This window comes from Otolemur garnettii, unplaced genomic scaffold, assembly GCF_000181295.1.
Source record: "Otolemur garnettii isolate 467f Iridium unplaced genomic scaffold, OtoGar3 scaffold00063, whole genome shotgun sequence".
NCBI classification, from domain to species: Eukaryota; Metazoa; Chordata; class Mammalia; order Primates; family Galagidae; genus Otolemur; species Otolemur garnettii.
The window spans coordinates 7,125,899-7,142,069 of NW_003852458.1; the positions used below are offsets into that span (position 1 = coordinate 7,125,899).

At 41.0% G+C, this 16,171-nt stretch overlaps 1 protein-coding gene across 1 annotated transcript in view; it reads right to left on the bottom strand.

The window, feature by feature from the left end:
• Positions 1 to 16,171, bottom strand: part of DAB2 (DAB2, clathrin adaptor protein) — a 65,501-nt gene that overhangs the window by 29,081 nt on the left and 20,249 nt on the right. The window contains exons 2-3 of the mRNA XM_012807058.2: positions 1,389 to 1,580; positions 2 to 93 (exon numbers count right to left, since the gene is read on the bottom strand). Coding sequence (XP_012662512.1) covers positions 2 to 93; positions 1,389 to 1,479 — 183 coding nt within the window. The 5' untranslated portion in view covers positions 1,480 to 1,580. The remainder of the gene's footprint in view (position 1; positions 94 to 1,388; positions 1,581 to 16,171) is intronic.

Below are 16,171 nucleotides of genomic sequence, written 5' to 3' on the forward strand. Positions count from 1 at the left end.
CTGGCACATCATCAATGCCAATTAGTTTGGCCTTGTATTTTACGCCATCGCCTTTGAACCTAGCCAAAAGATATTCATCTGTCTTTTCAGAGCCTGAGAAAAGAAATACAAGATAAAGCTTATATTTAAATACAAGTCTTTGGCTCAGCACCCATAGCACAGTGGCTATGGTACCAGCCACATACACAGAAACATACACCAAGGGTAGCAGTTTCAAACCCGGCCCAGGCCAGATAAAACAACAACGACAACTGTAACAAAAAGTAGCCAGGTGTTGTGCCAGGTGCCTGTAGTCCCAGCTACTTGGGAGGCTGAGGCAAGAAAATCTCTTGGGCCCCAAAAGTTGGAGGATGCTATGAGCTGTGATGCCACAGCACTCTACTGAGGGCAACATAGTGAGACTCTGTCTCAAAAAATAAATAAATAAGAAAACAAATACAAGTCTTAGTTATAACCAAATATGCTCCAGAATCTCTAAGAGTTAAGTAGTATAAATCCTGATTATACTACAACTGATTATATATTCAATATCTAGTCTGCCTGATTTTTACTTCCTTTGAAACTAAATTATGCTCCACAATACTGTGTATGGAGTTGGGATGGGTAGAAAATAAACTCTTAGAAGTGCAAAATTGAAAGAATTATGGAAAACTTACAGGAATATGTGAGGTGGGAGGTGGGAACATTCTTCATCATAGTTTTTTTTAAAGGTTTTGAAAGAATGTAAAAAGGATAAATAGATATACTCTGGTGAAAGAAAAATAAGCCACCACACAATTTACTGACATTTTGAACTATCAATAAGGCAGAAGGGAAGTATGAGTATATTCCCTTGGAAAATCCTGAAGATAGTATTATTCCATCTTTATTATAACTAGCTTTGCTTCTCCTGAGGCCTTTGCCGTCCGCTACCCAGAGCTAAAGCATAGGTGTGAAAGACAAGTAAGTCAGGGCATATTCCCAAACCATGGGTCACTAAGGACTATGAGGCTTTCTTCCAGTGGTACTTCAGCCAAAAGAAGAGGGTCTCATAATGAAAGATCTTGATCTTTAAAAAATAGTGACCTCAGTAAAGCATAATGCTAAACCCATTGCTAAAAGATAACCACATAACAATCCATGGTTGCATTACTAACTGAACAACCTGCTCTGAATGTTTCCCAGCAGGACCTAAGTTGGTGCAGTCACAGCCTCAGAGCTATTTGTCTTATCACATGTGGGGGAACCAATGTCTTCTGCCAAAGCACAACTTTCCTGTTTACGACTTGACACTAAGCTGAAGAGGAAGCAAGGCAGGAGCTAGCTTTCACTTTATCCTGAATCCTGCCTTCTTCCAGAGGTAACCATCTCTATCTCCCTTCATTGACCTGACGAGGACTTCTCCATACCTTTCTTCTTTTCCTTCTTCGATGGTGCCTTTGGTGCGGCCTGTTGGTCAGGCTGACCATTGGTTGCACTTGTTTCTACTTCGTTAGACATGGCAAGAAGGCAGGCAGCAAATCCCAGCACCAGCTGACACTTAGAGACAAAGGCGATTCCCAATGGAGAAGTCTCAAATAAACATAACCTACCCCAGACACCTGTAGGCAGAGTTTAAAGGCATAATGACATTAGAACACAGCAAACCCAGACTTTATGCCAACAACTAGTGATTTTCTTTTATAGCCCTCTAGACTCATCTTGTTCTTTCTTCTCTATTAGACTGAACTCTGAAAGAAGGGGAGTGGGTAGGACTGTCTGTAGCTTCCAAAGTGGAAAAAGTATGCTTACTAGATTTTTCTTTAAGCACTTGGTATCTGGTAACATTCAATGATTATCTAACTATGCAGTTTGCATTAGAACTTTGGCATAAAAATCTAGTATCAAAGATAGAAATCAAAAACTTGCTAGGTTTCATAGCAAAGCAGAAATAAGTTGAATGCCGAGCCTGATAAGATTGCAAGCAGTGTCTGAAATTGGGCATGATCAATTTTGTTTCTTCACAAAATTGCTTAACTGTAAAAAGAGTGACAAAAGTAGAGTCATGAATTTTATCTTAGTCATATTGAAAAATACTTTAGAAAAATTCTGTATATGATCTCCACACACTCCCCTTTAAAAGACATCTACCTTTGACATCAACATTTATACCACCAGAGAAAGAATGAATTTATGGGGTGCTGATTTTATAATTCAGTGACTAGAAATACTTTTATATTATTATTTAGCATTGTCATCCCCAAAACAGTTGTGTTATGTTCTCCTACAAAGCTCCCCTACATATCACAGTAGGTAAAACAGGGAAACAAGTGATTTAACCGTGCAGAAGTGAACTCGTGTTCCAAAAGTTTCTCTTACCCCCCACCCCAAGTCAGTCTTACCCTCCCAGTCAATCTTCCTACATAGCTCTAGAGAAGCTAGAGCAAAAGGGTTACCTTTCTAAATTGACTGAGTAGCAAAGGCAAAAGAAAAGCCATTCATTGTAAGTAAACCTGTGAAGAGCACCTGTGGGCTGGCACACTGCCCCCCCAAAAAAAGCCTTCTTCATTCTGTGTCTCTACCACCCATTTATTGAGCTTTTTAATTGAAGGACCAAGCTCACTATGTGAGAATATATGCTGTTTGTTAGATATTTAAAGAATAGGAATTAAGTCTCAAGTTTTTACTCAGCTTAAATTGCACTTATCTTGCTTCCTAAATGTCAACATGTTTTCCCAGAAGTCAGTACTCAATTCCTGCCCTGATGAGTTTTTAAATAGTGTTCATAGTATTAACAGTCTCTCTATACATACACACCTACATACAACCTATATATGTTACCTGAATTGTTTCACTTGGAGATTTAGTAGTTAATTTCGCTAGAAGACACCTAACTGGCAGGCAGTCAGGAGACAGTCAGTTTACAGATGAAAAGTCTTAGCAGAAGACTCAAAGCCATAACTAACTCAGGACTTAGGCAGAGGCCAAGCACTTTACCTTGTATTAACTCTAAAAAATTTCATAGTAGCTCTGTGAGTTTAATTATACAACATTATTTTATTTTTCAGAGGGGAAGCCAAAGCACAAAGATTTTAAACTACATACCTGCTAAGTGGTAGAACTAGGTTCCTATCCGAGACTATCTGGCCCCAAGCCAGAGTTCCTCAATACTACACTGAACAGGCTTGGTGCCTGTAGCATGGTGGTTATAGCACCAGCCACATGCACCGAGGTTGGCAAGTTCAAACCCAGCCCAGGCCAGCTAAACAACAATGACAACTGAACAAAAAAATAGCTGGGTGTTGTGGCAGGCGCCTGTAGTCCTAGCTACTTGGGAGGCTGAGGCAAGAGAATCACTTAAGCCCAAGAGTTTGAGGTTGCTCTGAGTTGTAATGTCACAACACTCTACCAGGGCAACATAGTGAAACTCTGTTTCAAAAAAACAAAAAACAGAAAAAAACCACTACACTGAACAATCTCATTGAAAAGCTGCATTCTACCCACAGAGAACCTCTATTATGCACCTGCAGGGTACTCCGAAGTATTGTGTCCAAGTCCTACCCCTGAATCTTTAAATGTGACCTTACATGGGCCAGGGGTTTTCACAGTTACAATTACATTAAGGATCTTGAGATGAGATCACCCTGGATTTCAGAAGGCCCTACGTCCAATGATAGATGTTCTTTTTTCCCCCTTTTATTTCTAAATGATAGATGTTTTTAATGAAAGGCACAGGGAGATTTGAGACAACAGAGACACACAGAGAAGATGACGTGAAGACATAGGCTGATGCTGGACTGATGCATGGTCTACCCAGCAGCTAGTAGAGAGGGCGTGGATGGCTTCTCTCACAGAGCTTCCAGAAGGATCTGACCCTGCTGACATCCTTTTTTGAGATTCTTTTCTCTGGGGCTGTGAGAGTATAAATTTCTGTTGCTTTAAGCCACGCCATCTGTGGCTATTTGTTACAACAGCCCTAGGAAATTCATTTTGTGTGCCTTGATTTGTATTAGTGGTTCCCACATTTATATCCCGGAAACACCCTAAATAAATCTACGAGGCATATCCACACTCTTCTAATTTCAGGCTAATAATTTTTATGATTTCAGAGAATTTATTTCAAATTAAGAGGATATCTGCCCATATTAACAGCATCAGGAGGTTAGATTAAGCTCTGACCTAAGGGGACACAGTGACATTAATGCTTCTGCTTCCTCCCTTTCTCCCTGGTGGGTCCCTTCCTTTATAAGTGGCTCAGATCTCACCTTAGAAATAAGAAAAACACTTCTGGCTTGGTGCCTGTGGCTCAAGGGGCTAAGACATCAGCCACATACACCTAAGGTGGTGGGATCGAGCCCAGGCCCGCCAAACAACAATGATGGCTGCAACCAAAAAATAGCCGGGTGTTGTGGCAGGCACCTGTAGTCCAGCAGGAGACTCGCTTGAGCCCAGGAGTTGGAGGTTGCTGTGAGCTGTGATGCCACGACACTCTACCCAGGGGGACAGCTTGAGGCTCTGTCTCAAAAAAAAAAAAAAAAAAAAAAAAAAAAAAAAAAAAAAAACCACTTCTTTTGACCCTGTAGTCCTCTGATTACCATTTCATGATCCTTTCAGGATTAAACATCTAAAACTGATGGCCTCCTACCCTTTGCCTTTCCCTTTCCTATCTCCTCAAAGTTTATCTATACTCTAGTTTCAAAAAGGCCACCTCAACTGCTGACAAGTCTCCTGACCAAATTCAATTACTTTACGTGTCATCCTTGTGGGGGTATCCCACTGCATAATTCAGGTACCCACAACCATTTGTGAGCGCCCCCCCCGCCCCCCGCTTCCATGACAACCTTGAAGCTTGTGTACTAAATTGGGATAATCTGGATTTTTTTAAGTGACATTTCTCTAAATATTAGAATAAAGATGGATGCTTTCCTGTTTAATCTTGGAGGCTCTCCTTTTAGTTTAGGACAAAAATATAGACCTTTTCTTTTTGTATGTCAGGCTCTATGCTTCTCCCTTCTTTGTCTTCAACCTCGTTTCCTTTTACTCTCATATACCAACCCAACTTCCTTGTTTCTTTTAAAATATTTTTTGTTTTGATTCCTTATATTCTCAAATTTTCAGAGCTCCTCCCACTGCCACCACATTCTGTCCACCCCAGTTACCTATTTGTCCCTGAAGATAGTAAGATCTCTCCCTGAAGCTGTCCCCTCCTCTCCTCAACATACACATAGCCATTGCATATTTTTTTAATTAAATCATAACTGAGTGCATTGATGCATTTATGGGTTCAGTGTACTGATCTGATATACAATGTGAAATTCTTACATTGAACTAAGTAACACATCATTCACAATTATATTCTTTTCTTAATAGTTTTGAAATGTTCCATTGCATCATGCACACTAGGTTTTCACACAAATCTACTTACTGGTCTGTTCCCCCACTGGAATATCATCTCCTGAAGGTAGGACACTCCTCAAAGCTTGGCATATTAAACCCAGATGGTCTTGAGAACTAGCTATGAATATTTTCTTTCTCGCTTATTATGTGTATAAATTTACATGTATTATGTATTTTTTTTTAGCTCTCTACCTTCTTATTCTTCTTTTCCCAAAATCCATGTTGAAATCCTATTTTTTCTTTTTTTACAGACAGGGTCTCACTCCATCCCCACCCAGGCTAGAGTGCCATGGCATCATCATAGTTCATAGCAATCTCAAAATCTTGGGGTCAAGCAATCCTCTTGCTTCAGTCTCCTAAGTATCTGAGACTACAGCCCCCACCCCCCACAAACACTCCACTGATTTTTTTCCTGCTCAGGCTGGTTTTGAACTCCTGAGTTCAAGGGATCCACCCGCCCCCACCTCCCAGAGTGCTGGGACTATAGGCGTGAGCCACCATGCCCAGCATCTCTATCTTCTCTTTTAAAGTAAGTTCTTTAGAACTTAAATGTACAATTTTGTGTTTAGACAGCAGATTATTTACACCGGACTTTGGCTGACTGCTAGGGGTAGTTAATATAGCCCAAAGATAGTTTTGAAAAATGAACCAAGACCCTATTAGGTCTTGGTAGCTTTCCAATATGACAGGGTGAGAACATTCTCCTTTGAGTAACGGACAAGTGCATCTTGTTAGATGGAAACACTTGTTTAGCTGTGCGGGAAGCAGCTCAAATGCGCAGAAGGGTGTGTGTGGATGCTGGGTGGGTAACACCTGCTCTGCGCCTGCGCAGACGCTTCTGGGCGAGGCTGCGTGTCAGCTCTGCCAGTAGGGGGTGCCAGAGGGGGCTGGCGGCTCCGGGGGGACCGGCCGGTTTCCGTTTGCTCCACACGGACTTCCTCACGCTCTCAGCTCCTGTAAGTGGGGTTCTGGCAGAGTTTACTCACCCCAACAGTAAGAGTTCTCCCTAAAACAGGCACTGAATGCAGTAGAGTGGTCTCTACTTGCAGAACTATCCCCGCGGTGTCCCTCTCAGAGACGCCAGCATCAGCTGTCTCCTCAGAACCGGGCGTCGGGTCCTGGGGCCGCAGGGCTCCCGTGCCGGCCCAGCCGCACCCCGCTTCCAAGGTCTGAGTAGCAGCCCCATGGGACTCTCTCTTCCAAGCGCGTAAGCTTTGATGGTTTTCTTCGTTCCCTCAGCGCTAGGGAGGGTAGTGGCTTTCTCTGGTTCCTTACAGGAGATGTTGGGTGTTCTCTCTTGGCTCTCGGTTTTCCAGCCAACGGCTTGATCCCCAGTTAAGGCTCAGCCTTAAGGTCTTCTGCAACAGGGCCGGGCGCGGTGGCTCACGCCGGTAATCCCAGCACTCCGGGAGGCTGAGGCGGGTGGATGCCCTGAGCTCACAGGTTGGAGACCAGCCTGAGCAAGAGGGAGACCCCGGTCTCTAAGAAAAACAGCCGCGCGTTATGGCAGGCGCCTGCAATCCCAGATAGCCGGGAGGCTGAGGCAAGAGGATCGCTTGAGCCCAACAGTCTGAGGTTGCAGGGAGCTATGACACCACCACACTCTACCCAGGCCATAAAGTGAGACGCTGTCGCAAAAAAAAAAAATTTACAGTAACTGCTATAGACTGAACTCCAACTAATATACAGTGTTAATGCTAATATATTTTGGTTTCTACGGTTTGACAAACTGCTCTGTAAGGATTCAGGTTCGAAGGTTTCACTTAAATATCAATCCTTATGTGCTTTTTGAAACTATTGTTTTGACTTTCAAAGCTAAATTTATATTGTTTGCTATGTCCACTTTCAATTTTGTAGGCTGAGCACAAGAATTCTAAGAATTTAGTTTCCTGAAACAGAATACATTGTATTCATTTTATGGGAGGCACCCGAAGTGTTTGTGCAACTACACCTTCAAATCTGCTTTGCTTAGGTCACTATTACATTGAGTTGGATAATGCACGTGTTGATAGCAGAGGAAAGATGGCAAAGAACTGGGTGGCATCACTGGCTGAAAAGGTAACCTGGACGGAGGATTTTGTCACCATCTTTGAAGTCTGATTTCATACTTTCTTACAGGATAATATTTCTGACAAGAAAAGATTTAGCTCACTAAATTTAGCAATTTGTATTCTAAAGTAAGGAGATTTTAAAAGAATTTGAGAAGTGCCACCAAGCACTTTGTGGGGCTTAGGGCAGGGAATGGTGGCATGAAGCTTTAGTCATAAAAATAATATATGACTACCTGAAAACTCAAGATCAGGTATCAATAACTGGTCTTTTGCAAAAACTAAGGGTTGGTCTCCATTGTTGGGCATATAACTGAAAATGCATCTTTAGTCTCTGAAATGATCAGAAGGTAGAATCTGCCCATAGGCCCCAAGATTATAAATTCCTTTACAAAAAATTTTTTTAAGATTTATTGAAAGATTTTAACAAAAGTGTACATCCAATTATGTATGTACCACTGTAATAATTCACCCTTCTACCAAGGTTTAAAGTGTCGGCCACCATAGACTTACTTGTCAGATACCCAGGTTACCATTTGACATGAAGTGGATGGAAGAAGTCTTGCTTATAGACTTAGATCCCTCTGCAGAGAATAATCAGCTTAAATCCTGCATTCAATTTTCAAATCCATAATCCTTTCAAGAGTATTACAGGGTTGTCATTTATGTCCTTAAAACCTTTAGCAGGTTTTATAATGAATTAATTTTTAGAAAGGGGAACCAGACTTGGAAAAGAAGTAAGAACCAAAAGATTCCCTAGTTATTCCCTTTAACTACCTTCCCAAATTAGAGCATTGTTGAAGATTGTCTAGATTATGTTAATTTATGGGTCTCTCTCAAAGCTCTAGTATGGTTAAAAGTTTCTTGTAAAGAGGAACAAGTGAGTGCAGGACAAGGAGGAAGTATGTAGCCTTCTTTTTTGTTGGGTTTAGTCCTAGAGCCCTTCTGACCAAGGAAAATGAAATTAGTCAGGAAACACACAAGGGGTAAGGCAAGGATTACAAATTAAAGCTCAAAGACATATACAAAGGGTCACATGAACAGTTCTCTGTCTAAACATAGCTGATTTGTTATTCTAGTTCCCAGAGATAGGCTGTTTCCTTCATTAGAAGATTGAAAAGAGAAAAAATAAATAACATATGAAAACAAGAATCTAAAATTATCATATATTCCTGACTCCTTCTTAAGGCCTTACATAGAATAGAAAGCTGTAAAGGAAACTTTGCTAATTCAATAAAATTGGCTTCCATTTGAGCAAAGATATCTAACTTGGATTTTGGACTTAATACAAACTTCTCTGAAAGAATGCAGAGATTTCCCCCTTCCATGGTGCTAGAATCAGATGAGTAAAAGATTTTGGAGCTTGCAACATCTCTCTGGGTTTCTCAGAAGTCTGTGAGAGGTGTATGTACCAGAAGACTGCATGAGTCATCTTAGAATGACTATGTCCTTTGTACTAATAAAGACAGCTGTAGTTTACTTAGTCCTTGAAGCAATTCATGTAAAATGTCTAGTATGGTGGACAATGATCACACTAGGTTTTATAGGGATAAAAATGGCTAGCACCTTACACCTGGCTCACTTTTTCCATTAATAGGAATGTGTTGAGATCAGCCATTGTACCATTTCATGATTCTAGGGTTCTGAAGTGATATCATGATACCAGTTTGCCAACCATCTGCCCTTCCAACCCCTAAGCCTACCTTCTTACCGTAATCATACCAGGCAGTCTCAAAATGCTTATAAAAGAAAAAACTTGAGTAAAGGAATTGATGATAGCCTCATTCCACAGATAGCAGAGAAATCTTGTTTTTAGTATTAAGAGGAATGGGACAAATGCCTAGTATAGCAAGCACTTAATGAAATAGACACAGCAACACAAGATTGATCCCTAACAAGCTACCAAATTCAAAATTAAGCTTAGGACTGGATGTGGTGGCTGGTACCTCTGGGAGGCTGAGATGGGGGATCACTTGAGCTTAGGAGCTTGAGACCAGCCTGAGCAAGAGACTCCCTCTTTACTAAACATAACCAGGCATTGTGGTGGGTGCCTATAGTCCCAGCTACTTAGGAGGCTGAGTCAAGAGGATAGCTTGAGCCCAAGAGTTTGAAGTTGTTGTGAGCTATGATGCCACAGCAATCCAGGGCAACAGAGTGAGACTCCACCTCAAAAAAAAAAAAAAAAAAAAAAAAAAAATTAAGCATGGCCCATGTATCTTCTTCTATTATATATGGTATTTCCCTTGTGTTGTTCTTTTCTTAAATCCTACTGATTTTAACCTGTGTTTTATAAACTGTTTTCAAAAAGTCATAATTCCATTGACATTAACATATGGGTTAATTTTTCAGAAGAAGCCACATAAAACAGACACAGGGAAGGGGATTAAGGAGGTTCAAGAACAAAACAACATAACCATCTTTGCTTGGAGCATCCAGTACTTTGTACTGGACAGAGAATGTGCTTCCTTGTCTTTTGGAACTCTCTGCCTGCCTCATCTGAAATGCTGAATTAGGACATGTGAAACATTAACCTCCAAGACAGACCTTGGGGTCCAAGAGGACAGCAAACAGCCTTCACAACTATCTTCATAGTGGCCTTCTGAGAATAAAGGGCCAGAGATACTGCAGCAAAGTCCGGTTGTTTCTGATAGTTTTGATGCAAAAACCTTCCTCCCTTAACTGCTTGGATTCCTGTCCTTTTCAGAAGGCTGTTTGATTCTGCAAAAGGCAAACTGAACAGACAAAGATTTTTGCAGCCTGTTTCACTGGGGAATGAGACTATGTTAATGCATACTGAAAAGGAGTCCTTAGAGGATTTTCTTGTAAATGCTGACACTGCTGTAGGGGCCTCAGTAAGAGAACATGCCTGAGTCATGGAGCTATGCACAAGTTATGCATTTACAGCAAAAACATATCATTGCTTTTAACCCTTAAAAAGAATGTGGCAGAACTTAGAAGATATAGAACCCTAAACCAAGAAGCTTTTCTCTGTCTTTGGAACCAAGTCATACCAGAGTTATGAGCTTCCCATATAGTTAATTTTGAGGTAGAGGAGATAGCATAATAGTAAAGAGCTCGGGTTTGGAAGTCCCACCCACCTGGGATTCACCATTTTCTAGTGCTATGACGGAAATATGGAAGGATGTAATAGTTACTAAAGCCTAGGTGAAACAGTGAAAGAGTTTGCCAACATAAGAGCTACCTCCTGCTTCCATTTCTGGCTTATAAACCTACAGAAAGTAGGTTCTGATGTGAACCAAACTCTGTGAACAAAAGCTACTCTCAGTTACCCAGAGAGGCCTGTTCTTAAGAATCCCGAGTCAAACCCATGCCTACATCATTGCCACTGAGAATTTAGAAGATCTACCTCACATCACCCAGGGAACTTTCACTGAAAAGCTCTTAAAACATTGAGGTCCATGCCATACCCAAATCAATTAAATCAGAATCTCTGGGGGCAGGGATCCAGACATTAATATATTTTAAAGATTCTCAGATGATCCCAATGTCCTTACAAGTTTGAGGTCCAAAGTTCTACTTTAATAACACTTTGTCTGCTTAAAGAAATACTACTCAGGTCGACTATTGATCTGGGAGAAACCTAGGGAATAATTTGGGCACATCCTTTCATTATAAAGATTAGGAAACTGAGGGCAACAAAGTATATTGTCTAATTGTTAAATAGCTGTTTGGGATAGAGCAGGTAACCAGGAATGATCTAGATCCCAGCATGAGACTCTAATGCCCTACTCCTAAAGATTATATGTCAGTTTTTAAAGACATTTTCAAAAGCAGGAGGTTAATCATGGGGCTAAACAAGCACTGCATTCCATTTAGTAGATACACTAAGCAGTAGAACAGAAGATAGGTTAGAACAGTAATTTGAATATGGTATTTCCTAGATCTTTTCTGAACCAAAACAGAGAAAGCATTTTATGTGGTCTAGTTATACATCGTCACTGGATTCCCTTTTTGCCTATGTAGCAGAAGCAGCAGTCATACTAGGTCAAACTGTCTTACTAAAGTTGATTTGGCCACTTTGGCTAGGTAGGATATGCTACTCACAGATCAAAGAATTTAAATGTATTTCAGTACATTCTCTACTAATCAGTGCTTGGCCTTTTAGGTTTTGTTTGTTTTGCTTTTAAGCATGATAGGAAGTCTGAGTTCTTAAGTTGGCAACTTTCCATATTCATTACTCATTATGACCTCTCCTAATTTTATACCCACTCCCACCCATTTTGTTTTTAAAATAACTTTTTGTTTAAAACATCTCCTATTAGACCTTTACAGAAGAGCCATCATCATAAAGAATGCTTAGGAGAGTTTAAACTTTAAAGGAGCTTTATGTACCCTAAGAAGGCCCCTTCTTTAAACTGAGTAGTGATACCCAATTCACTGAAATTATCTGAAAAGTGTCCACAAGTTGAACTGGAGAATTACGTTTATGAACAATTTTGCAATCATATTTTTACTGTCCTTTCAGTATAATAGCTATTTGTTTTAACATTCAACTCCATGAGAGCTGCAAAAAATAGAAAGTGTAGTCTTCATAATCAGAGTATGCTCTAGCCTCTTGACAAAGCCCGGCACAAGTTAATATGCCTGTATGAACAAAGACACACATAGAGGATTGATTCTAGAATCCCTCCTTACACTTATTCAAAGAAAGAAGGCAGTGTTAGAATATCTCTTTGGTCTTTTGATCACGTGGAAGTTTTGTGAATATGGACACATGAGTCTTGAGTTTGAATTAATTGACATTAGCGAGTATACCCATTTCAGATTTAATGTCCCAGATAATCACTGTGGGAGGAAAAACTAATATTCCACCCTCGTTTTCAAGTATGACTTGAGAACTAGCTTAGACCAAATAGGAAAATTGGAATCCAACTTCCTCCTTTAACTCACTTCTACAAGGTGAAAGAAATGACAAATTGAGGCTGGCAGGTTTGAACCTGGCTCGGGTCAACTAAAACAACAATGACAACTGCAACAACAAAAAAAAGAGCCGGGCATTGTGGTGGGCGCCTCTAGTCCCAGCTACTTGGGAGGCTGAGGCAGGAGAATTGCTTAAGCCCAAGAGTCTGAGGTTGGTGTGAGCTATGTGATGCCACAGCTCTACCTAGTGTGTCAGCTTGAGACTCTGTCTCAAAAAAAAAAAAAAAGAAATGACAAATTGATGCTTTGGTTTACAGGAACTACAGAGGTTAAAAAATTATTGTCATTGCTTTACTTGGTTGGCATCGGATCACATGGGCCATGCTGTGCCTCACACCCATGACCACATGCCTGTGGCTCAACCGGCCTACGTAACTACACTCTGCTGTAGCAAGGTAGCAGGCACAGCTTGATGTGGAAAAGAGAGCAAGGACTTCTGGTCCAGTGTACAGGGAGCATTTCTTTACCAGAGCTCTGCATTTGGAGGTCATGAGGCACTGGTCTCCCTCTGGGACATGGTATTTATTTTCTTATGCACTGTTCTCCCTTCTTTGCTTGTCATCAGAAGCCATGTAGAGAGGAGAGATTGGCAAGGTAACGGCTGTATTTTTTGACCCAACATCATAAGATTAAACATCATCTTGAACCACCGCATTAGCCAGTTCTCTTTCTATTTTGAGAGCTATCACGTCACTAATGGAAGAAGCCAGGAGTAATTCCCATTAAATCTGAGGAAAGGCTATTAGGAAATCATTATTCTGTGAAAAGGAAAATATGGCTTTTTGGAGGGTGGGTTGGAGAGGCTTGGCAAAGACTACACTTCCTCATATACTTTGGGCTTTAGAGCTCAAAGGTAGCTGGGAACCAGGTAGGCAAGTTTGTTCAGTAAGCCATGGTGTTTCTGGGAAATGGCCAGTGGATGAGGTGTTCTGATGAGGGCCGGAGGCGGGGAGGGGGACAGTCCAGAGGCTAACTCCTTATGGAGGTGAGCAGTCTGGAGTAAAGACCTAGACTCATGTGTCAGGGTTCACACCTAACCCTGCCAACAAGACCCCTGGTGGGCACCTCTGCGTGCCCAGTGCAGTGGCTGGTGGGCAGCACACACAGGTGCACTGAAGGAGCTGTGTGACTATAGGGCCTGTGGGGACCTGGTGGAACACTGCTGAACCCCTCACTGTGCCCAGAGACACCACTGCAGGACGAGAGATGGCACACCTGCCTCAGTAACCGGAGCACTTTCTTGGGTGGATAAAACCCACCAGGTTTTAGTGGCATGCCAGGATGCCATGGCTGCAGTGGCAGGAAAGCACCTTCCTAGAGTTTGGTATTTCAAGTTTTGAATGATAGTAACAAGAACATAGACCATAAAAGCATGTGGAAAGAAGAGTTTTTAAAAAGCTAAAATGTTCATAGTCAATGGAAATGGGCCAATGGAATAAACCAGTTTTAAACTTTGAATTTAGAAGAACTTTTTACTCTGTCTCATTAGGTGGGAAGAATGGATAAATTACATGAACAATTTTAGAGTTCTTAATGTTAAAAAAATATTAACAGTGGTGTGGTGGCTTACTCCTGTAATCCTAGCACTCTGGAAGGCCAAGGCAGGTGGATCGCTTAAACTTACCAGTTAAAGACCAGCCTGAGCAAGAGTGAGACCTCATCTCTACAAGAAATAGAAAGACTGAGGCAAGAGGATTGCTTGAGGCCAAGAGTTTGAGATTGCTGTGAGCGATGATGCCATGGCACTCTACCAAGGGCAACAAAATGAGGCTCTATCTCAAAAAAAAAAATAATTGGCTCTGTGCCCATAGCATAGTGGTTATGGTACCAGCCACATATGCCAAAGCTGGCTGGTTTGAAACCAGCCTGGGCGAGCTAAACAACAATGACAACTGCAACCAAAAAAATAGCCAAGCGTTGTGGCAGGTGCCTGTGGTCCCAACTACTTGGGAGGCTGAAGCAGGAGAATTACTAAAGCCCAAGAGTTTGAGGTTGCTGTGAGCTGTGATGCCCCAGCACTCTATGGAGGGCAACATAGTGAGATACTGTCTCAAAAAAAAAAAAAAAAAGGCTCAGTGCCTGTGGCTCAAATGGCTAAGGCGCCAGCCACATACACCTGAACTGGCAGGTTTGAATCCAGCCCAGGCCCGCCAAACAACAATGATGGCTGCAACCAAAAAATAACGGGGCGTTGTGGCAGGCACCTGTAATCCCAGCTACTTGGGAGGTGGAGGCAGGAGACTCGCTTGAGCCCAGGAGTTGGAGGTTGCTGTGAGCTGTGATGCTACGTCATTCTACCCAGGGCGACAGCTTGAGGCTCTGTCTCAAAAAGAAAAAAAAAATACTGACAAGGAAATCTCTAGAATTTTTCTATCGTTGGGCCTTTGGACCAGTGATTTGGGGAAAAGAATTATGGAACTGATACAAACATAGTAAACTATGTTTTTTATTTTAAATTTGGCATGGAAATGCACAATGGCTATGATGCTTGATCCTTGCAGGAAAAGGTAGTCAAAAAGCTAGTAAGAGGGAGTCAAGACATTTACCCTATTTATGTGTTTTCCAATAATCTTTCCTTATGTCTTCATCTCAAATTGGCCATTAAGTATGTTATTGCTTTCATGTTATCCTTTCTAAATTAGGATAATTGCTCCTACCCAAGCAAACTCCAGTTCTGGGCTACTTTTTGTTTGTTTTATTTTGTTTTGTTGAAACATGGTTTCACTCTATCTCCTGGTCTAGACTGCAGTGGCATCATCATAGCTCACTACAACCTCAAATCCCTAAGCTCAAGTGATCCTCCTGCTTCAGCCTCCCAAGTAGCTAGGACTATAGACATGTGCTACCAGGCCTAGCTAATTTTTCTTTTTTTAGAGACAAGGTCTTGCTCTTGCTCAGTCTGGTCTGGAACTCCTACCTTCAACTAATCCTCCCGCCTCAGCCTCCCAAATTGCTAGGAATATAGGCATGAGCACCACACCAGGCCCTAGGCTAGTTTTTAAAGTAATCCTATAAATGGATCTTAGAAGTGCATTTTCTAGAATACACAACATCAAGTTGTGCTTTTTTATTCCGATGGGAGATAATCCCAAATTAAGTCAACCTAGATGTGCCACATGTGGATTTCAGGAATCATTTTATTTGGGTCCCTTCATGACTTCACCTATGATGCATATGTACATAAATCCTAATTGTTAAATGCCTCCCATTTTCTACTCCAGTGCCATGATTGTAATCATCTTGAAAGTCTATGTGGATGTTAGAAGAGTTAAAAGATGTTGTTTAGAATCATCTGTATTTTACACATTAAGCTATAAATGAAAGGCCACATACACTAGCAGAATTATTTTATGATATATACCACACCAGGGCACTTTTAAAATCTGGTAGGTACCCTAAGTCTATATTTGTCTTTTAAGGTAAGATGATATTCTTGTATACAACACTGGTGTCAAAATTATGCCCCATAAAAAAAACTGGGGGCATTTCTCTTTTTCTGTTTTCTAGGAGAGTTTGTGAACTAATGGGGTTGTCTTGTTATCAATAGTATTTGGCAGAACTTTCCACCAAAGCCATCTTGGAGTGATGTTTTTCTTTTGGAACGTTTTGATCACAGAATCAAATCTTTAATATTTATGGACTATTCATGGTTTTCATTTCTTCTTTAGTTACTTTTGTTAGTTGTATTTTTACTTAAAATTGCCCCTTGTATCTGAATGTTACTTTTATGTATCAACGTAACATTTGTATATTATAATTTTGTTTGTAGTAACGGTAAAAAAAAACAAAAAAGCTGATAGGTAATCTTAATCTTACACTCTTCTAAA